Genomic DNA, 24,435 nt, shown 5'->3' on the forward strand with positions numbered 1-24,435 from the left:
TAAACATATAAATAAATATAGTTTAATTTACAAAATCTAAAAAAAGGTATTATTTGTTTAATTATGAAATATTTAATAACTTTCTTGTTGGAGAGGCAAGATGGCGTCTGCGTGAGTCTTTCCGACGGCTGTGTGAGCTGATTCTCCTCTGTCCCGCAGCTCTACACATGAGTCTGCTGTGTCCTGCTCGCGATCGATGAGAACGGGTGTGCTTTGCTGAGAGAACGCTCTCCACAGAGAATTCGTTTTATTTTCCTCCCGAGCCCGGACTTACGGAAATGCTGAAGGTTTTGTGAAGAAACGCTGGTATCTTCTGAGGCGTGGATGCTGGAGGCAGTCACCGCTGTTGCCGCGCTGGGGAGGTTGCGAAGAGCGTGGTGGGCGGCGACCAGCACAGGTGTATCGGCTTGGCTTCATGGCGAGTACTCCGCTAGTAAAGAGACGGTTTTGTCGAAGACGGGAGAAATGGCTCCAAAACAGGCTCGGAAGGGCCGTGGACAGGATTTAAAGACTTCTATCCCCGCAACAAAAAAAGGTGAGAGAGACTCCGGCGTTCACCCAGGGAAAGTTAAACAAACAATTATGACTTTGTTCTCTAACACCAATATCGAGCAAAAATGCTCGGCGACGCCGACTAATGAACCTTCATCGCTTAATAATTGTTCTACACTTCAGCTTGATATTTCTGCTACAAATGAAGTTTTGAATGATGGGGGAGATAGCAACATAGTAACAGCTGCGGGCAATAATGTAACTGCAGAGAAAGAACCTAATTGTTTAATCCCTCTCGAAGTCTTAACTGTAACGGATAATTTAACCCTTGAAGAGCCTGCTAGACTTACGCCAATAGAGGCTGAATCCGGAGATTTCTATTCTGTCTCAGAGAATTCAGCATCATTGTGTGAGGACTTGGTATTACAAGGTATGAGTCAGATGTCTTTTGAAGGGGAACGTGAGTCTTTTGAAGACGAGGTGAACGCTAGTGGCGAGCCTGGGGAAGAAGACACCCCCATTACAGTAAGAGGCCGTGATACACCTTCAGTTGCCGGTATTGCCGGTATTGCCGATTTTCAAGCAGCCCAAACGGCTGATATCACTCTTACCACAATCTATCAAACAATTTTGAGCCACATGGACAAGACTGCATTAGATAGCCAGAAGATACAAAATTCCTGTCGGAAACTACAAGGCTCGATCAGGCGGCTCGTGAAGGCTCAATCCGATTTCGGTGAACGATTTACAGAAGCTGAAACACGCATATCTAATATAGAAGATGAAATGTCTAAACAAAAAAAAACTACCGAGCTCTTGGGTAGCAACAGAGACGATGTCCTTTGGCGAATGGCAGATTTGGAAAACCGATCACGACGCAATAACCTAAGGATAATGCAGATCTCGGAAGGTGACGAAGGGCAAGATCCACGGAAGTTTGTGGTGGATTTGTTTCAGAAAGCTTTCCCTGGTTTAAATAAATGGGATTGGGATAGAGAAATTGAAAGGGCCCACAGATTCCCTTTTAATGTTCAGTCTCGACCCGAGCAAAGCACAAGATCTAGACCGAGGCTGATCCTTGTTGCCTTCAACAGCTTTCGAGCAAGAGAAGATGTTTACTTGCAAACTCGATTAAACAGCAAATCTATGGCAGACGGGTACACCTTTTTCACGGTACCTGACTATTCGAAGTACACTATGGATATTCGTTGGCAACTGCGACAATTGGTGGATTCATTTAAAAAAGAGGGTGCGCAGGCTTACATTATGAATCCCGCAAAACTTAAAGTGACTTATAAAGAAAGATCAAGATTTTTCACTAATGTCGCTTTAGCAAAAGAGTATTTACATTCTTTGAAGAACCCTTAAATGTACAAGTTATATCCTGATTATAATTTGCGAATGTATGGGGTTTACCAGATCTAGTTTGGTGTATTTGGTGTATTAGATAACTATATTTTGTAATGTTTAGCAATGTTTCGGGTGGTTAAGCATTTGCCAAGAAAGGAGGGCAAAGACTAGATTAGACAAGATTGCGGGGGGGCACAGCAGGTAGGGGGTTGTTTCCCCAGAGTTGATTTTCTTTCTTTTTCACAATAGAGCAGATAGAGCTGTGGGGGCTGACAGAGGGGCTGACGCTCACTCCCATCCTCAGGACTGGGTCCTATAGCCTCGATTAAGGGAGAGGGGAAGGGGTCACCGGGGTCGGGGAGGAGTAGAGGGCGGGGTGGGGTAGGGGATGGTGGTGGGGGTGGCTGGGGAATAAGGGGAAAAAAGTCCTTGGCGGTTCCAAATGATAGTTTCGTAGCGGATAGTCTGGAAAGATTTACATGTATCAAGAGCTTATGATTGTTTAATCCCCAGTTTGATCGGAATGATACTGTATTGTGGATATTGAGAAGAATTCTTAATGTCTCGTAGTATAAAAATCTGCTCGTTTAATGTATCCGGGCTTAACTCCAGCAATAAAAGACGCCAAATAGCTGCAGAAGTTCGATTTATTCAACCTGATATTCTCTGCTTGCAGGAAACACATCTTTCTTGGGATAATAGGCTTTTGATAGCTGATCTTGGTTATACGTTGAATGTAGCCTCCCAACAAGTCAATAATACTAGAGGGGTTATGATTTTATCGAGACCTGGATATTGTACAGTCGGTCGTAAATTAGCTGACAAATGGGGTAGATGGGTGATTGCAGAGTTCATAGTGCGGGGTGAGATTTTTACCATATGCTCCATATATGGCTCTAATATGGATGAGGCTGAAGTCCTTGAGTTTCTAAATATAGAGTTAGCTAATTGGGGAACACCGCTAATCCTATGCGGAGATTTGAATATAAACTTAAGTACCACGGAACTAATGAGAGGCTTAGTACATTATCAGGGACGTAAACCACGAGTTTTTAAAGCTCTATACAACTTAGTTGAGGATCATGGCTTAGTGGATATCTGGAGTAAAAAATACCCTTCTCTTCCTGGATACTCGTATTACTCAGCACCTCATAAGAAATTAGTCAGACTAGATTACTTTTTTATATCCTCAAGTATTCATACATTGACAAAGATACAGATTTACCCCAGAGTCACTTCAGATCATTCTCCCCTTATGATTGACTGTTCAATTTTGGCCGAGATGAATATTGTAAAAAACTTCTCATTTGATAGGAAGCTTTGTCTTGATATACAATTTAGAAATCACATAATTGAATGGATGACAGAATTTTTCAGTATTAATCTAGGATCGGCTAATATCCTGATAGTCTGGGATACATTTAAGGCCTGCTTCAGAGGAGAAACGACAAAATTTGGATTATACAATCAAAATAAAATACGAGCACAAATGAGAGTGTTCTATCAGCGATTAGAGGCAGCTGAAGTGGGTTTGGCTACAGCTTTGACAAAAAAAGATAACTTAAATCAGATACTGCTTATGGAAGAGAAAATTGCACAATGTAAGGCTACTATTACAGGAGTATGGGCCGAAGAGATAGCGCGCAAATATTTAGCAAATAGAAGACATATTTATGAATATGGGGAATCTATCGGCCGCTCTCTAGCTTTGAGATTAAAAATGAAGTCCACCTCTCGGGTGATCTTAAGAGTTCAGGATCAAGCCGGGGTGGTTCGTGAAGCCCCCTCGGAGATCCTAGAAGTATTTCATCAATTTTATTCGGAACTTTATACTCGGCAATCAAACTCCACTACGGCTCAGATCCCTGATTGTGCAGTGATAAATCAACTAAATAAGATTGAAGCAGATATTTTAGATAGCCCCTTTACTATGGAGGAACTAGAGGAGGCTGTTAGTCAAATACCTAATGGGAAGGCTGCCGGCCCTGACTTTATTCCGGGGGAAGTCTATAAATGCTTCTTTGAACCACTAAAGAATGTATTGTTAGCAACATTTAGGATGGCACAAAAGGGAATAGCACCCGTTACTTGGAACGACGCCTCTATAATCGTTTTTAGTAAAAAAGGGAAACCTCCTGAATTACCTGGATCATATCGTCCAATATCTTTACTTAACTGCGACAGTAAGCTATACTCTAAAATGCTAGCCAATCGTATGTCTAAGGTTATATCATCACTAGTCACTATAAATCAGCATGGCTTTATACCTAAAAGAGGATCGGTCTCTCATATCAATAAAGTTATTACTTTATTTGACTATGCTGATGTGAAAAAAAAGGACTTAGCTCTGATACTTCTCGATGCTGAGAAAGCTTTTGATCGCGTGGAATGGGTTTATCTGTGGGAGGTGATGAAACGGATGGGTTTTGGAAGTGCTTTTTTAAAGGCAATTCAGGTATTATATAGTGCACCAACTGCCAGAATCTCAGCTATGGGCTTAAAGTCAGAGGAGATCAAAATTACTAGAGGAACAAGACAAGGGTGTCCTTGCTCCCCTTTACTGTTTGCCTTATATATCCATCCTTTTATCATAAACCTACAGAATTCTTTATGCATCAAACCCTTTCCAGTTGCTGACATTTTATTTACAGTATTTGCATATGCAGATGATATAGCCATAGTGACTACTGATCCCAGGGAGGCAATAGTGGAGATCGAATCATTGGCCAAAGATTTTGGAAGTATGTCAGGATACAAATTAAACGCGGAAAAAAACCAAATTCTTTGTACAAAGAATATACAATTTAATGATTGTCGGGTTACTAACGAAGTAACCTATTTAGGTATTCAAATCAAAACCCAAATGCAAGAAATTGTCGAGAGTAATTGGGAAGCGAGCATAGCCCAAATTAAACACTCATTAGATAAATGGAGCAGACTTCAATTATCCATAATCGGAAGGGGGAATATAATCAAGATGAATATATTAGCCAAAATTTTGTATTTATTTCGAAGTATACCCTTGGAATTTCCACTTAAACATATACAGTATTTACAAAACATTTGTGGGAAATTTGTATGGGCTCCCGGTAAACCGCGTAGAGCCATGAAATGGCTTACATTGCCGGAAGAAAGAGGAGGACGTGGTCTACCCGATTTTCTTTTTTATTATTATATCTGTTTTTTACAAAAAATGGGATATATACTGACAGGGGAACCTCCAAAGAATGATAGCCCATCTATTTTCTTTTTACTTCTAGGAGAACAAGCAAAAGGTTGTTTATTAAAAGAATTAGAGGGCAATTATTACAAACATACACGATTTAAGATACTTGCCTCAGCATTTAAAGTGTGGAGAAATGTTAAGAGAATAATTAAACTAGGTAAAATTACATATTACACTCCTTTTGAAGCCTACAAAATACTCCCCTCGGTGTTCTGGGATGATATTGCTAAGATATGGCTTAAAAAAGGGATTTCAAGAATTGGGGATTTATATCATAAAAATGCTATATTTGCAACATATGCAGAATTATCAGACAAATTCCAGCTTTCACCGGTGTTTTTTTTTAAATATCTTCAAGTTCGCGATTTTTGTTTAAAAAATCACATTGAGGCTCTTCCTAATGACTTAATTGAGGGAATCCTGCTTCAGAAAAGGATTGGTCCATTATATGCGATTTTAAACGAATATAAAAATGATGACATGCAAAAATACAACCAGTACTGGACCATACAATTGGAAGACCCTCAAATTGACATAGGGGAATCGTTATGTCTCGCTAAGAAAATCTGTTTGGCAGCTAATTTAAAAGCCCAAGTCTATAAAACTACTTTTAGGTTATACTATACTCCTAAACGCATGGCGACTTGGGTCGAAAAATACGATGGTAAATGCTTTCGGTGTGGAGAACAAGAAGCAGACATGGTACATATCTTTTATAATTGTACAAAACTGGCGCATTTTATTGCGGAGGTTGAAAGATTTATTTCATTGGTATTAGTTTGTCCCTTAAAGATTTCTCCGTCACTGATGATATTGGGAAGATGTCAAAGTATATACAGCCATCAGGTTTTAAAAGAACATTCTTATTTTCTTTTTCTTGCAATGACTGTTGCCCGGTTATGTACTGCAACAGAGTGGTTATCACCTGAGGCCCCGACTTTTGAATTTTGGAGAGCTAAGTTGTATCGTATGTATGAAATTGAAATGCATTTATATGCCCTAAAAGGAATCAGGAAGAAACGTTTAGGTATTCTAATTTGGGGAACCCTCATGAATTTTCTGTCCGACGATATGGGTACATTGTAGTATGTGTGATCTGTTCTTTTTTCTTCGCTCTCATTCTTTATTTTTTGTTGCTCTCTGCTACATCAATTCATGTATGTTTACATTTGTGAATCCGTCTTGGAAACAATAAAAAAAAAAAAAAAAAAAAATATTTAATAACTTTTCATTATTTTTATTACAATATAATTTCATTACTTTTAATTATTCAATACATCACTTTTAATAATTATTAGGGCACAATAAAAAAATGAATGAAAATGTATTTTTTTAACAACCTTTAGCAAAACAGATTGTGTTTAATTTTATATCTCTAAATAATTAAAGATGTATTTTGTTCTATATTCAAAATAAATATATGATAACATTACATTAATAGTTAGCACTTTTACTTATCCCTGTACCTTGCCAAGGAAGACTAGGCAATTGGTGCTGAGATTTCCGTATTTGCAGAGAAGCAAATTAAGATAAAAGCCCAGCAAAGGTGAAAATCTGTAACAGATAAAGCTCAGATCGGAGAAAAAAACCATCCGGGAGACACCCTATCCATGTTACCTTCAAAGAGAAGTGTAATTCAAAGCAAAAAAGAGGCAGGCGGTCCAGCCAGAGAAAACCTGGACTGCGTCAGGCCATAAAATTGTCCATTGGTAGGAGTGGTTTCGGATTCGGGGAGCAGCCAGCGGAAAACATGTAACCAATCATGCAGTCAGAGGATCCCTAACAGCTATAATTATTTTATATAGGGCTACATATCAGATAACTAAATGGGATGCACCAATATTCGCATATTTTGATGCCTGTCAGGCTTGAGCTGTATAAGTCCATCAAAGCACACAAATTAAAATACATGCAGAAACTGTTGTAAAATTCACAACTTACTGTATGACCTGCTTTTTCGAGCAGTCTCTTGGTTTCGCTAACAGCTCGTTGCATACAAGGGGGAGGCATGCAATACCCATCAGTGTCATAGTATCCAATCCTTAAGGGTTTAGAACATTTGTACACCTAAAACAGAATAAAATACAAATAAACAATGTAAAGCTACAAAATTAAAACCCAATGGACAAACGTTGCTTGTGGTGAACAGCATCTGTTAATATATTTTTGTAAACATAAGTAAAACTTGTCCACATTAAAGTAAAATGTACTGAGTGAATTCCCTCAGTTGTCACCCAACTCTACAAAAAAAGCTCTCAATATTTAAAGCAAAGTTTGTCACATACCTCAAAGTACTACATTGTAGGAAGCGTTTAAAGAATCAAGTAGTGCAAGTTATCTCATGCGCTAAGGTAATTATAAGTTGCGCCCTCGCCCAGCACTGATAATTACTCCACATGTTACATTAGTCATGACATCTTCAGTGACGTCATTGTTAATGTCACTGCAACATTTTCTGTAAAATTATTGATGAGAAAACAGGGCAGGAGTTTTAGTTACCTTAGGGCATGACTTATCGTTACTTGAGATAACTCTAACTCCTGAATTTCTATGGTTTTGTGTGTAAAAAATCAGAAACTTACTAGAACGTCCCTGTAACTTTTTGTTTAGTAAATTTCATAATTTTATATATATATATAGATATAGATACATGTTTGTATATTGTTATATATAAAACTGATTGGCAGTAGCCACTCGTAGATATAATTAGGCTTACTAGAGAAGGAGTTCTTTTGATTTTTCACCATTACTAATACATAGAAATATATTTTGTTCTGGTAGTTTTGTGAAGTGTTGCAGTAATTTGAATGTACCATAGTAAGTAGCATCCACAAGGCATTATGTGATTGGCTAATGACGGCCTTTACAAAAATTAAAGGCAGTCATGCTGTTCTAAGGCCACTTTCTCTGTGTTCTGGGTTATGGCCTTTTATAGAGCTAAGTATTAGGTTGAATAATTTTCCCTATTAACACTTAATTAAGGTGGTAATACGTAGGGAAATGAATTATGAGCTGCAGTAGTTTACTGTAATTCCATGGTATTTTCTTGTATTTTGCAAAACTACCATGGTACATAGCGATGACTCTGCATTATGTGACTGGCTAACATAGGCCTCGAGGAATCTACTCGCCCACTCACTAAGGCTAGTCCGATTTTATCAGGGTGAGCTATATTTAGGACGTACTCGCCCATTCAGGCAAATTGACAAAGAAAGGTGTTCTGATCACTCAGAAAGTGAAGGAGCAATAAAGATCCCTTTAAATTTTGCTTTGAAAACAGAGATATGGGTCAGAAGTCAGTTTACACCTTACAATTTAATTTCTTTCTCTGACTGCAGAATTCCAGGATTTTGTAAAGTGAACTGTCTGACCTGCTGTACAAAGAGTGTGAACAAAAAGGCTGTAGCGCGTCAGATTTTTCCTAACACACAACCTTCAAATAGATGATATGTCAACTGAACAAACATTTCTAAATATATTTCAGTAGTTATGAAAGCCCATTTTTTGTACTTCTGTGTGATGAAAAAATATTTGATTATGATTAAAACAAATCAGAACACTTAACTTGGTGATGTGCAAATGACAAATATGCTTTCTGAAACCCAATTTTCACAGATTGTTGTTTATACACTCTGGGGCCGATTCCGATGGCCGGTCGGACAGCTGTCCGTAGCCTTACCCTGCGACCGACACGTACCCGGAGCCGGTCCATCCTGTAGAGTAAGTACGATGCGCATAACTGCCAAAAACACGACCGACACGTAGGCTGTGAATCAAGCTCCATTCTCCGTCCGAGCTGTAACTCCCAAAGAGAAACCGTGTCGCCCGGAAGCAGTATCCATAGCAGTTTCCGGCATGACAAGTACGATGCGTACTTCCTACGCGCCGGACGGGTCATCACGTACGGCACATCACAGCATCCAGAAAACAAGCATATCAGCTACGATTCGCGCCACAAATCAATACACGGATCGAGACAGAACAGCTTGCAGCGGCTACGAGACGGAGCAACAAACAGCGTGTACGACACGAACACATCATGAATCCCATCGCGCAGGTCATACCAGTACTCTACATCTATGACCGGCTCAGGAACCGACGCCGACGGAGCAGGCGGTAAGTCAGACACCTACCACATAAACAAACGACACGTACCCGCAAAATGGCACACACACACAGGGGATACATATCCTGGCCACTAACAACAGCCCACCATAGGGGTTGCATGGCCAGCACCACTAACACCCCCACCCATAGGGGGCCTGTTGCCCATCACTACTGCCACCCCCACCCATAGGGACTATGTTGCTTATCACCCCTGCCACCCCCAGCCATAGGGCTTATGTTGCCCATCACCCCTGCCACCCACACCCATAGTGGACCTGTTGCCCATCATCCCTGCCACCCCCACTCACAGGGGACCTGTTGCCCATCACCCCTGCCACCCCCACTTGCAGGGCTTATATTGCCCATCACCTCTGCCACCCACACCCATAGTGGACCTGTTGCCCATCACCCCTGCCACCCCCACTCACAGGGCTTATGTTGCCCATCACCCCTGCCACCCCCAGCCACAGGGCTGATGTTGTCCATCACCCCTTCCACCCCCACTCACAGGGGACCTTTTGCCCATCACCCCTGCCACCCCCACTCACAGGGGACCTGTTGCCCATCACCCCTGCCACCCCCACTCACAGGGCTTATGTTGCCCATCACCCCTGCCACCCCCACTCACAGGGCTTATGTTGCCCATCACCCCTGCCACCCCCAGCCACAGGGCTGATGTTGCCCATCACCCCTTCCACCCCCACTCACAGGGGACCTTTTGCCCATCACCCCTGCCACCCCCACTCACAGGGCTTATGTTGCCCATCACCCCTGCCACCCCCACTCACAGGGCTTATGTTGCCCATCACCCCTGCCACCCCCAGCCACAGGGCTGATGTTGCCCATCACCCCTTCCACCCCCACTCACAGGGGACCTGTTGCCCATCACCCCTGCCACCCACACCCATAGTGGACCTGTTGCCCATCACCCCTGCCACCCCCACTCACAGGGCTTATGTTGCCCATCACCCCTGCCACCCCCAGCCACAGGGCTGATGTTGCCCATCACCCCTTCCACCCCCACTCACAAGGGACCTGTTGCCCATTACCCCTGCCACCGCCACACACAGGGCTTATGTTGCCCATCACCCCTGCCACCCCCACCCATAGTGGGCCTGTTGCCCATCACCCCTGCCACCCCCACTCACAGGGGACCTGTTGTCCATCACCCCTGCTACCCCCACTCACAGGGCTTATGTTGCCCATCACCCCTGCCACCCCCACTCACAGGGGACCTGTTGCCCATCACCTCTGCCACCCCCACTCACAGGGGACCTGTTGCCCATCACCCCTGCCACCCCCAACCATAGGATGGGTGATGCGCAGCACATCCAGCATACGCAAACATCAGGTATGTCTGCAAAATACATCCCCCATGACATCAGGACAACAGTGTGTAGTCTGTGACAAATGCCCACAACAGTGAATACGGCTACGAGCATACAATGTAAGTAACAGCACATGTGTGACCAACACATGAATGTGACATACACAAGGCAAGCATCACCATAGCACTGTGGCAATGTAAAAAGAACACCCCCTCACTGTGTAGAGCAGAAGTTAAGTGGGGGCTCACAAAATGCAGCAGATGTGGAGCATTGTGGTGATGGGGACCAAACCCCCTTCAACACAGTGACCAAAAGGTAAGTGTCATCATGGTCAAAGCTGCAAATAACAAACAGCATGTATGATCCCTGATCCCAACACATCAAACACTTCTGGGGCAAACTAGTGGTTGTGTCCCATACACACAGAGATGTGGTGAGGCAAACAGTGCTGTGAAAACATAACACTCTCGGCCATGTGCAGACAAGCACCACACATGGGGGCTGACAATGCACACAGCATACAATGACACAACAGTTGAAGAGACCATCACCAAGCATGCACACATCTCGAAAATAGACACACCAATCAAAACAACATGTGTAGACTGTAGGTGTCAGCTCACAAACTCACACTTCATGCCAGCAATGGCACCCAACAACCAGGATGAATGAGCACAATGATGTGAAATGACTCACAGGGACAGCATGCAAAATCACAGAAACAGCATCCAGACAAAGGCCCACAACAGCAATACCAACGCACTGGTGCAGATGCACAAACACAAACAGGCAAACTCACACTGCACATCGGACACAACATGTGTGTGTGTGTGTCACAGTATCCCCAGGCAACTACACAACACATGAGAGGGGCTGAACCACAGTGACACAGATGTGGACACAGTGCCATACAAAAGTAAACCATCATTGGGACACCCTCAGTGGGCAATCAGGCGTTGGGAGATGAGAGGAAACACCACAGACACATGTGACACTAGCTGGAATGAACACCAACTAACACAGCAAGAGACTGACACACAACAGCACTATCCCCAGGGATAAGACATTGGGGTGACACAAGCATGCATGACACCTCCACTGTGATGACAAAGGCAGATGTCGTACAAACTGGGAAACCCAGACATGTGTCCTGTGCCACAAACGTACATTACACATACACAAACACAAATCACTCAGCATGGCCCCTCATCCATGGACAAACGGGAGCTAGGGGACCATCCATGCAAACATTCACATCAGTCCACCATCAACACCACACACCTGAACTGCAACAATGTGTATCTGTGAAGCCCACATGGACAGGTGACATTGCACATGCCCCCATGACAAACACAGGAATGTTGGCAGGAACTAAGGTGCACAGACACATCACACAAGGACAGTTTACAACCCTGGGGAATGACACACACTGCACAGTATGCGGTACATGGCCATGACCTCAAAGCTCATGTGACCTTCACAATCCCTGCCACAGTCCCAGGACTATGCAGATGCCAAGGAGGAACACAAGGCACCCATGCTGACACCTGCCAGCATCGCTGCCGTGAACAAGTGGGAGCAGTCACACACACATACAAATGTCTCAATCACTGAAAACTACCACATAGGGACAACTACATGATATTGCGAACATACAAGTGCCTTGAGGAACCCTCACTGTGTCCCATCTGTGTCTGACAACATCATCAACACTCAGAACTGACAAATCACAATGATGATACACCAATTAACAGTAGTGAGTCATGCACCCACACATCTGGGAGCCCATTGGAAAAGTAGTGGGATTAACCCAGTACCACTCAGCAAGCATCAACGACAGTAACATATCAAGGGAACACTGTCTGTGTATGAACAGGGATGTGGACACACACACATGCACATACATGGGCCCAGGCCATGTCACTGGACAACACACTAACTTGAGGGGACACAACATATTCACCGCAAGTCCCACTCATGTCTGCAGAACACTTGGGCAGTCAGCCATCAGTTACCACACAATGAAGGCTCTGGTCACAACAGCCTGGGTATGGGAGTCTCCACTAAGTCAGCTGCACATACCCCAAACATATGTCTAGCAAGTTGCACAGAGGACACAGTTGCTCCTATTACAATGATGCCCACACCTGTAGGGCCAGTAGTGATGAGCACGAAGTATGTGGAAGTGACAATTTGGACAATGGGAAGCACATCATATGTGCAGGGGTGCAAGCCACAGATGTGACCATGGCAATTAAATGCTCACAGAGAGATGTACACAAATAGTTGATCCAGACATACCCAGGTAGCTGCAAAGGATGACATGGATACCCACCAGAATAGGATACATATCTCATGGACCACAGGGAGTACCTCACATCAACACATCAGTATGCAACATTGTAAACCAAGCATTACATGTGCAGGGGCATGTAAAACAACCTCAACATGATATACAGCTAAAGCAAGTTCACTGGGACAAAGTAAAAAGCTTTATTCAGCATATGAAAAGTGAAACGTATGTTCCAACAAAAGGCCAATGGCCAGTCCATGTCCAAATGGCAAGGAGTGAACTAGAGTGACAAATTCAGTATATGAAATTCGAATTGTCTGTGCAACCAAAAGGCCAATGGCCAGTCCATGTCAAAATGCCAAGGAGTGAACTAGAGTGACAACTATCACACCTTGCTTGCCTGCACTGCTAAGGACCAGGGTCATGCCCTCGGAGGGGCATACATGGGGGAAGGCCAGGCACCGCAGGGACAGGATCAGGGCGCAGCAGAAGGAGGCAGTGAAGAGGTGGGGGATGCAGGCGAGACACTTGCAACTGCAGTGGAGATGACTAAAGTGGTGGGTGCTGTCACAACTGTGGGGCACAAGTCAGATGGGGTGGGTGCAGGCACAACTCCAGTGGGCAGGTCAGATGGTGTGTATTGGCTCACCACTGTAGTGCCCAAGTCAGACGGGGTGGGCGTGGACTCCAAAGCAGTGCCTACATCCATGGGAGCGGAATGGGGGACAGGTGAGGTCTGCAGGGCAGGGGGTGGGGACATGGTCCCCACATCAGTGGCACCAACTGTCTGACCAGGTGTGGAGGAGCAAGTGCTAGGGGGGATGGCCTTAGCATTTTGGGGATGGTGTATCTGTGTGTGGGGGAACCCGGGGCAGGGAGTGGCGGGGGAACCTCTGGAGTGGTGGCCTGGGGGATGGAGGACGGAGACTTTGCCTTGGAGCTGCGTGCTGGTGGGGGGTTCTTGCTCTTCTTGCGCCGGGGGGACTTGCGGGTGGGCGTCTCGGTCTGACTGCACCTGGGGGAGGGTGTCCGGGTGTGAGGGGCACTCCCTTCTGTGTGTGGGGACTTCCTCTTCCCCTTGTAATCAGGATCTGCTGGGTCGGTGGGGAAGAGGCCAAGGTCACAGAGGAAGAGCTTCTGGGGGAATGGGGTTGCAGGTGAGGCAAGGGAAGGGGGCTGGGAGGGAGAGGTCTCGGAGAACTGTGGAGTGGTTGTGGATGACTGTGTGTGTGTCAGCAAACCAGCCCCTGTGAGTGTGGAATCAGTCCCCTGCGCTTGCTTGTGTGCACGTCTAGCCCTTGGTTTGGGGGTTTCTGTGCTTTGGACAGGTAGTGTGCTAGGAATCGTGGGTGCTGCAGGGGTAGGAGGGGTGTGGGACTGTTGGAGGAGGGACACTCCTGCCGTCAGGGAGGAGGCCACGGACTGGTTGGTCCTCTGTAGGGCAGACATGCCCGAGGAAATGCCCTCCATGAATGACACCAGTTGTGTCAACAGACCTGTGTGTGCATGCAGGACCTTCAGCATCGACGTCTGCCCTACATGCATCTGTCTAAGTAAATCCACCGACTCCTCACTCAGGGCAGCAGGGGACACAGGGGCAGGGGGTGCGGTGCCTGGCACAAAGGAGACATGCTCATGAACACGGGAGCCCACAGGGACCTCTGGGATGGGAGCAGATGGGAGGGGGGTGGTGGTGGTGGTGGCGGTGGCAGAGACAGCCTCACTAGCTGGAGTTTGGTGGCTGCTGACACCCGCCTCCACAGGGGAGTCATCCTCAGAGCTGCTGTGGCCTTCAGCTGGGGAGGATGGTGCTGACGACTCCTCTGTGTGGCTCAAATCGCCCTCCGTGCCACTGGGTCCACCTGACTCCTCTCCTTCTGTCCCTGTAAGGCTCTGTGGCTCCTCCTGGTCCGTGGAGCTGTCCCCTCCTGTGGCTGTGGATGTATCTGGATAGGAATAGGAAGTAAGAGAACAACATCAGTCACCTGCACCGACTGCACACACCACAGTGAGTACATCACATCACAGGGCAAGCCCTGGCATCATCAGCTGAACACAGCTCAAAGTGCCAACACTGTTTATAATAAGCCAATTGTCATTTTCAACATCAACCATGGCACACATATCCCTCCTTGACTTGCACACATATGTCTGTTGCATGTTGGATGCTAATACCCCAATGTGCCAACATGCACCACCCACACATTAGTTGTACATGCAAGTGAACATGTAGGAGTATGTCACTAGTCCCACAGCACATCTCTTGCGACTGCATCAGCACATGTGTCCGGATGAAGGGATGGACAGAGACTCATTTCACATGCTTGGGATGCATGCCAGCAACACACACTATGATGTACTCATGTTCTGATGGGCAAGGCCACAATGGGGTGCATGGTGCACACTTGAACACAACACAGGCTCACTCACAGCAAGTTCAATGCCATGGCACTGGGATGCCCTGAAAGTCAGTCAACACTGTCTCCTGTCACAGGGGCAGGGCATCCAGACAACAACAATATGCACTGACTCACAATCCTAGCTCAGGGGCAAATCTGACTCTGCAGATGACCGGCGCACTTGCCCATCTCATGCAAACAACCAATCCAGGACCCAGAAGACCCCACATCATGAAAATCAGACATATGAGTCTCAGCAAACACAAATCCGTGTACATTAACACATCACAGTCTGCCATGCATATAACCCAGCTGCATGAGGGACAGAGTTGCATACACCATTGTGCACTGTCAGATGATCACACACCTATATGTCACACAGGTCTTGTCTCCCACAGTCACATTGCAGATGTCATGCTGACCCTCTGAATCATGGACACCCCAGTTGTACGTAGCAACAAGCCACACCCTAATGACACAGAGGCACACACCCGAGGGCACATGTCATGAAGCACAACCTGCAATTTCATACACAGGAGTGGGATTACAGAGTGTTTCTGAATGCCCTTGAGGGGGCAGGACTGGGCAGGACTAAGTTAACCAGTGTTTTGCCCCGGACAGTAGTCAGGTGGCTAAGCAATTGTGGCATACTTGCTATACCTACTCCTGATGCCCAAAAATTGGAGTCCCCTGCTACATGGTTTTGTATTGAATACCCCAGAAACATGTTGCGAGTCAGACCAGCAATTGGTACACATCTCAAGGGCACACGCAGTTCACATGTCAGATCTCAGGCATTGTGTAAACAATTGACCCACCCATGAAACACACAACAGAGTTACGGGAACTGATGCTGACTGGTACCTGATACATAGCTGACTGCAGGGACACAGTGCCCTAGTGACACAAGCAAAAGACTGTAGGGGCCACACCTGTGGAACAGATGAGGAGGGTGCATCACACAGATGAGGGACCTGATTTTGGGACTACAAGACCTACGTAATGTGGAAGTGTGACCCGGACAAAAGACTCCTATTTGCCTGTCAGACATAGTACACAGATGAGGCATGGACTTACCCCCTTCCAGCTGCTGTCTGGCCTTCAGCTGCCTATCCAGGTCCGGGAAGACCACCGCCAGTATCCGGAGCATGTGGGGAGTCAGGGTCCGGTGTCCGCCCCTCCTGCGTGGAGGTGACAGCTTCAGCTGGACTCTAGCTATCCTCCGGGTCCAGCCCCGAAGGTCCTGCCACCTCTTCTGACAGTTGCGGATGCGGCGCTTGTAGACCCCCACAGAACGAACAGCCCGGGCGATGGTCAGCCAGGTCTCCTGCTTCTGGTGGGCATCAACCTGTGAGGAGGACAAAGTGAAAAGTACAATAACACACATGCCCCAGATTTGTGCTGCACACAATTAGATATACATGTCATCATCACAAAGGGAAATGATTTACACAGGTAGTGCAACCATGGTGAAGGATAAATGCCATGCATGTCTGACATGTTAACAATGCCTGGATAGTTTAAGCTGGCAAAAATGCACTTTAGCAGCAGGAAAACTATTCAGTACATGTACCTACACACTTTCGGGGATGAAAGTAGTCAGTGAGAATGCTTGCCACTGCTGTACACACTGCTAGTACTGCTAGTCAGACAACATGCATAATTAGGAAGGCAGTGGACAGCACACTCACCTGCTCCCCTGGTGTCCCATAGAGCTTTCTGTACTCTGGAAGGAGCCCGTCCAACAGGGCCTGTTTCTCCTCCTCAGTGAAGGCTGGGGCCCTCTCCAGTGTACGTGCCATAGCAGGAGCCAGAGGATGCAGAGACAGCAGCAGTGGTAGCAGGGATGTGGTCCAGTAGTATGTAGTGCAGGCAAGTGAGCTCCCTGGGGTCCAGCCAGCATTATATCTGTGCTGCAGAGGCAGACTCTGTGCCATGTGTCCAAAGTGATAGGTCCAACACGGTTGCATTCTATGAATCTGGCCAATCCATTCAAAAGTACGACTCGTACACGCCTTCCGCATCGTTCAAATCTTCACCTTCATGGAACACTTGAAATTGCAACATTGTTGTAGGCATCCAACTGAATTTCCAGTGCACAACTCGTACAAGTTTTGAATCCGCATCCGTCTCCATGACAGTCCTGAGCCAATGGGTGCGCCCGGCTCGTTTAACTGACTGTACAACGCGTATTTTGAATGTACACATGCACCCGTCTCCATACGATTCAATGGCCAAGGCGTACGCCTGTCTCGGACCATGCCTGTCCGACGCGTATGCATGATAGCCACCCGCGTCGGACCTCATTGGATTCAATGACAAGGCGTACGCACGGCTCGGACATGACCCGTGCAATGCGTACACATTGTCACCCGCGTCGGACCTCATTGGATTCAATGACAAGGCGTACGCACGGCTTGGACATGACCCGTGCAATGCGTACGCATTGTCACCCGCGTCGGACCTCATTGGATTCAATGACAAGGCGTACGCACGGCTCGGACATGACCCGTGCAATGCGTATGCACTGTCACCCGCGTCGGACCTCATTAGAGTGACTATTAGACGGATGCAACACACATATACTGGCCATGGACACCTGCAAACACCTTCCACACTATAGCATTGGCCACACAGTGTCTCATGGCATGTGAGGCTGCATTCCCTGGGTGTTTGAGGGGGGCCCCAGCAGTTTTTTTGTCTGGCACTTTATGCAGCCATTCCCAGGCTGTTATCTTGTACATGGGGGAGAGTCCTTTGTGTGTTGTGCACATTAGCACTGTGATGTGCAATTGGACAGTAATTGGCATGAGTGAAGGCCACAGTGTCAGGTTGGATATGTTTGGGGCAAGTCACATACACCCTGAGTCCTGGGGGTGATGGCATGTACGTCACAGTGAGACCTGTACCCCAATATTGATATGCACCCACAGTCTGTGTGCATGTTGTGTCTCAGATGTGTCTGATCACATGTTACCAATGGGTGACAGTCTCCACATCCATGTGGTATATGCATCAACCTTGATGGGGTGTGTATCTAAGAGACATACATGTAGGGCCGGAATGAACAACAGTGGCCACTACCTGTGGGACTTACGCTTGCCTTGTGGTGTGTACGTGCTACGCCATGTCCATTGCTGTGTTGATGTGGCAATACAGGGAGCCTGGGTTTCTGCATGGCAAAGATCTGTGATGCCTGGGAGACATGAGTCCTCATTTGTCACTGGGGTGTTTTTTTTTTAACATTGCAGCAGCACATAGGTTGGGTGACACAGCCAGATGATTAGCCCATTGCACTACATGGCACTCATGTGGACATGTGGAATTGAGATGTGAGGTGGTGGTCTTGTAGGTGACATATGTGTCCATGCCCAACAGCACACACCTCAGTACATTGTGTTATGTCATGAACTAGCATGTGATAGTGATCGTGGTCATGGCCACATGGGGGGATGTACTGACAATCTTCCTTTGTGCATCTCTGTACTGCAGGGCACCAGCTGTCCATCGTCTGTTCCCAGACCTTGCAACCATGCAGGAACGCGACAGCATCAGACGGTACCGCTTCACCAGGCCACTGATTGAGGAGTTGGCGGAGCAGTTGGCACCACATCTGCTACCTGGCCGGACATACCCTACAGCACTGACCCCAGAGGTGAAGGTGATGGCAGCCCTGCACTTCTTTGCTACTGGTACCTTCCAGTACACTGTGGCTACTGCTGGTGGTATGTCGCAAACGATGTTTAGTCGGGTGCTACGCGATGTCTTGGAGGGGATGTTGCAATTCCTCGATCTGTATATCAAGTTCCCGATCCAAGATGAACTCCCTGAAATTAAGGATGCCTTTTATACACTGGGGAGGATGGCGAACGTCATTGGATCCATTGATGGGACACATGTTGCCCTGATACCACCACAGGCACATGAGCAGGCATACCGTAACAGGAAGCACTACCATTCGATCAATGCTCTGGTGGTCTGTCTTGCTGACATGTTGATCACACGTGTGTGCACGGTTCCCTGGTTCGGCGCACGATGCCTACATTATGAGGAGTAGTCACATTGCAACGCTGATGTCACAGATGCCAGCTCAGCGTGCCTGGCTTGTCGGTGTGTACTGACTGTTTCTCATTGTGTGTGTTTGTCAGTGTTGTATTCCGCACTCCTACAAAACTCATCTACTTGTTCATTTTTGTGTGTGTAGGTGACTCGGATACCCCAACATGCCGTGGTTGCTGACACCCCTCAGGAACCCTGTGACACCAGCCGAGCTGCGCTACAATGAGGCACATGGTTGGAGCAGGAGAGTGATTGAGCAGACATTCGGCCTCCTGAAAAGCCGCTTTCGCTGCCTGGACAAGACCGGAGGGGCCCTTCCATATGAGCCTGCAAAGGTGTGCAAAATAATACTGTTCTGCTGCATGCTACACAACATGGCAGTGTGGAAGGAGGTGCCTCTCATCCAGGATGAGGATGACGACGACCAACATCCGGCACCTGTGGAGGATCCAGGCCTGGGCCAAGATGCCAGTGATGATGAAGATGATGGTGACGTCCGCTCCCAGCTCATCAACAACTTCTTCACCTGAATCTGAGTTTCCAGGGTTGTTATGTGAATGTATGGAGGTAGCCTGGAATGTGTTGAGCCAGCTCTGTTGCTGTCTGAGTGTGTCTGTGTGCCACTTGACTGGATGCGTGCTGTGATGTGTCCATTCAGCGGGTGTGTACTCCACAATAGGGTAGTACTGCTGACTAGTGTTTGTGTAGGTGTTTTGCAACATGTTTCGTGCATGTGTATTGCATTTCTCTCCTGTTCGTCTGTGCTTTTGACTGTATCTTGTCTGTCCTTCCCAGGGTCCTTTGCCTGTTGTGTGGTCAACACTGACCCCCAACACCCAGAAGCCAACACCAGTGTGGAAGTTGACAATTCCCATCAACTGATGTACCACACATCCCTGGACTTCCATTCTCCAACACATTGTGAGCATGTGTCCACTGTTACGTAGAATTACCGTGCAACTATTGTGGAATAAACGTGTTGCTGATGTATAATGAACCTGTGCTACGCTTTGTTATGTGCGTTGTCTGTCTTCCCACATCTGATTAACATCTGCTTACCTCACCTGTGGACTTGTTACCACTGACTGTGCTTGGTGTTGTGTATGTGCATGCCAATGTGTTTCAGGTCAACATCATTATGTGTGATGAGTAACATGGCCACGGTGAGTATGTTTTGTGTTGCCATAGTGGTGTGTCTCCCTCACATGTGTCACATCCCCATGACTGACCTTACGTTGGTCACATTGTTGCAGTATTTGAAATGCACTGTGTTGTGTAGCAGATCGACTTCGCCCTGAACATGACAAGTTTGAATCACAACAGAGGCAAGTATGGTGTACTGGTGAGTTTATTTACAAACATGTGTGAGTGAAGCGCACAGGATGGTGGGTGCTGTACAGTGGTTTGGGAATCCAAAGATCACATTGGAGTAAGAAATGTGCTGGTAGATGATATATCCATAGTAAAGTCCACAGTCGTCTGCTACATTGGCCCAACATGGACCCTCCATGTCATGTGGGCAAGTTGTGTGTGATTGGACAAGGTGAACGGGTTGCACACAAAGAACATTGTCCAGAACAGGTTTAGAGGCCCTGGGGGATGTGCTGGGACATCTGCCTCTCACATGTCCTTCATCGGATGACCCCTCTTCTTCCAGGAGGGGGGGATCCTCATGTGCAGGCCTCTGCGGTGCAGGGGACTCTCCGCCAGAGTCCTCCTCCCTAACTGTGGCACTGGCAGATGGTGTTGCGACATGTTGTGGGCAGACAGGGGGGTGGGGACAGGTTGGTGTTGATCTGGCGGAGGCATTGTAGTATGTCCCGATGCACCGCAGTAAGGGCATCCCACTATGCCTCCATGCGGGCATGGTGGGCGACCAGCTCATGTTGCATGTCCTTGAGGATCCCCACTACCTGGCCAAATCCTCTGGTGCTATCCTGGTAAGCATCTATGATGCGTGCCAGGTGGGGGTCATCATGCAGTCCAGACCCCTCTGCAAGGCGTGCCCTGTGCCTCCCACACCTCCCAGCACCCCTCTCCACACAGGCAGGACCAGCGGCGGTACGCACAGGTGACCCTGGGACGCCTTGGGTGGTGTTGCTGGTGGTGTTGGCTGTAGCTTCCGGGGGGTCCTGTGTCCCTGTGCTGTGGGTGTTGATTGTCCTTGGTCTGTCCGTGTTGGCGGGGGTGCCTTGTCGGTGTCCAGATGCTGGAGGTGTGGGTACCAGGGGGGCAGATGTTGCTGCTGCTGGTGCTGCATGATGGCTCACACCGGAGGGGCCAGGTTGGTCGTCGTCATCCGAAGAGGACAGTGAGAGAGTCAGAACAGAGAGCTCAGTGCCCACCAGAGTCTGGGACTGGGTATCCTCGTCATTTGGCACTGGGTGCCCAGCATGACCTATGTTTGGAAGAGACACACAATGTGATGTATGTTTCTACATGCATCGTTGGTTCACAAACATGACATTTTCTACTTTTCAAACAGATGCCTGCCTGTACATTGCTTTTTCCCAGCTTGTCACAGACAGAGTTTGATCTTGTTGTTGGCCATTTGCCAACATGGCCTTGTGCTCCCCACAACAGAGCCCAGTGTCAGACATCTTGTTGGTCCCTTCCCACTCCCTGTGAGGTGAGTATGTTTCAGGTTGATCTTGCTGGGCCATGTGGGTGGGTGTAGGTTGTCTGTGACTGCGAGTCCCATCATACTCTTGGCTACACCCCCCTTCCCAGCATGCCCATGCTTCCTCCCTCTTGACTCTGCTTCCCTGTGAGGGGGTGTGACAGCAATGGCAAGATGGCTGACTGTGAAATCCTGATGTTTGTTTGGCTACAAGTCCCAAGTGAGCCCCTGTGCTTCACACAGCAGCACCCAGTACGGAGTATCTTTTGCTGATATTGCAATGAGGTGTGTGTCAATGCATTTGTACCCGGGGAGTTGTGTGGAGTTTGTGTTGGGGGGGTGTCTCCCCATGCTGATTAGTATTGGTCAGGGCTGTCAGTCCTCCTTCCCATCATGACACGTGCTTCCATTGTAGGGCGTGAAAGTTGGCTTTCAGGATGTCAGTCAGTGGTGTCCTGCTTCTGATTTGCGAACATGCCCTAGCAGGGCCTTGTGCTCCCCACAGCAGGACCCAGTGTCAGCCATCTTGTCAGTCATTTTCCACTCCCTGTGATGTGGGCATGTTTCAAAGAGGTTTTGATAGGCCAATCAGGAGGGGGAGCATTATCTGTGACTACAAACACCATCATGCTTTTGGATACACTCACTTCACCTGCATCCCCACTATTCCTTCCTGACAGTCAGCTGCACTGTGAGGTGGTGTGTTTGTGGTGTCAAACTGTCTGGCTGGGTGTATTTGGCTTAGTGCCACTGGCTTGCTGTATTTGTTTGTAGGTTGGTGCATGTCATGACACAGTCCTCAGTCACTATGAGATGGCAGGTATTGTGTTTGTGTGACTGGCATACACATCTTGGGTTGATTATCTATTGGTTAGTGTACCTTTGCTTGGGGTGCATGGTTTCACTGTCCCCTTGCCACACAATCTTGGGTATGTTGTTTGTGTCTGGGATGTCTGTTAGGCCATGGACGCTCTCTGGTGGTAGGATGTCCTGCACCTTCTCCTTCCAAGTCCTGAAGTAGACTGGTTAGGCGTGATCTTTTTCGATGAGTTTCTTGACCCTCCGGCGCACATCATACCACCTGTTCTGGATATCGTCCTTTGTGCGCAACGTTGGTGCTTGTGCGTTCACCTTGTCCACAATCCTCGCCCACATCTTGTTTTTCTGTGAGATGGGGGCCCTTTGAACCAATGTACCAAACAAATGTGGCTCTACTCTGATGATCTCATCTACCAGAACTTCTAACTCACTATCTGTGAACTTTGGATTCTTCTTTGGAGGCATGGTGATGGGTGGTGGTGGTGGGGATGTGTGTGTGAGGGTGCAAGTGATGGTGGTTTGGTGTTGGTTTTGCTGTGTGTATGTGTGTGTGCTTTTGTATGAGGTGCTGATGGTGTGTGAGTTGTGTGATGTGTGAGTTGTGAGTGTGTCTGTGGTTGCTGTGTACTGGTGTTTGCTGCTGGCTGTGTCTCCTGTTTGCAAGGGATGATGGTAGTGATTGTAGTCCTTTATATAGTTGTAGTTGTGGGTGTGTCTTTGTCCAATTAATTTTTTTAGGGTATTTATTGGCTTAGTCATTGCTTGTTTGGTCCTTTTTTTGTCTTTTTTCCTTTGTGTTTTGTCGGCATGAAGGAGACGTTCATGTGACGGAAACGGATGCTGCTGTTGTCTCGTGCGGGCTTCTCCGCCTCGTTCCCGCTGCCTGTCTTCTGTGTTTGGTAGGAGTCGTTCGCAGCGGTCTCTATTGCTTGTGTGCCGGGTTGTCTGTGCGTGTCGGTCGTGTGGCTTGGTCTCCGTGCGAGTCGGTCTAGTTTTACACGCATTGCATCGTACTGCGCTAATCGTAGACCGCGGGTACGGGTCGGTCGGGTTGATTCCGGGTTTGTGTCGGTCGGTGAAAATCACGTCGGTTTTCCGTCCGGATCACTATTTTCCCTCCGGCTCGGTCGTACGGCTTGTATTCCGTACGTGTCGGTTGGAATTCACTCGCGTTGCATTGTACTGCACGGGTTGTACGGCGCTGGTCCGTGTCGGTCGGTATTCGGTACGGGTCCGTGTCGGTCGGTTCGTTTTGCAGCTGGAATCGGAATCGACCCCTGTATAGTTTTAAGAGTAAAGATGTATGTTAGTTCTTCGCGATTTCAATGGGAAATTTACTGTCTGTAAAGTACAGTGCACTACCACATCATGCTTTAGTATATATTTATTAAAAATGAGTTTTTAAACATGAACTTAGAAACACTCCTGCCCTGATGGCAATGCTATTGGTAAACTAAGAGTTAAATCAGGGATTATGTGTACCCTATAAGTGAGGGAACAGCTACGGCTTACATTACGGTTAACAGAGCCTTTTACACGAGGTTTCCTGGAATTCTTCTGTATTTTTTCTTGCTACAACACCTCCTCTCTCATTTCTAAGAGGATTTATGAGCGTTATTGACATGAAGCCTGTAATTCAATTGAATTTAAACGCAGCAGAGGGCTGCTTGTGGGATCATTTCTCTGGCTCCTTATATAAGGTCTGTGCAGGTTTTAAACTTGATAAAATGCAGCGCTTCTCA

The 24,435-nt window shown here is 47.1% G+C and overlaps 1 protein-coding gene across 2 annotated transcripts in view; it reads right to left on the minus strand.

Annotated features, from left to right (window-relative positions):
• The window catches only part of LOC146835072 (vitamin D3 hydroxylase-associated protein-like), a 266,006-nt gene that overhangs the window by 30,122 nt on the left and 211,449 nt on the right, over positions 1–24,435 (minus strand). For both annotated transcript variants that reach the window (XR_014960683.1, XM_085602737.1), the window contains exon 8: positions 7,010–7,135. Coding sequence is in view for 1 of the 2 variants with exons in the window: in XM_085602737.1 (XP_085458863.1) it covers positions 7,010–7,135 (126 nt within the window). In the remaining variant the exon portion in view is untranslated. The remainder of the gene's footprint in view (positions 1–7,009; positions 7,136–24,435) is intronic.

Source organism: Triturus cristatus, chromosome 4_2, assembly GCF_964204655.1.
Source record: "Triturus cristatus chromosome 4_2, aTriCri1.1, whole genome shotgun sequence".
Lineage (NCBI taxonomy): Eukaryota > Metazoa > Chordata > Amphibia > Caudata > Salamandridae > Triturus > Triturus cristatus.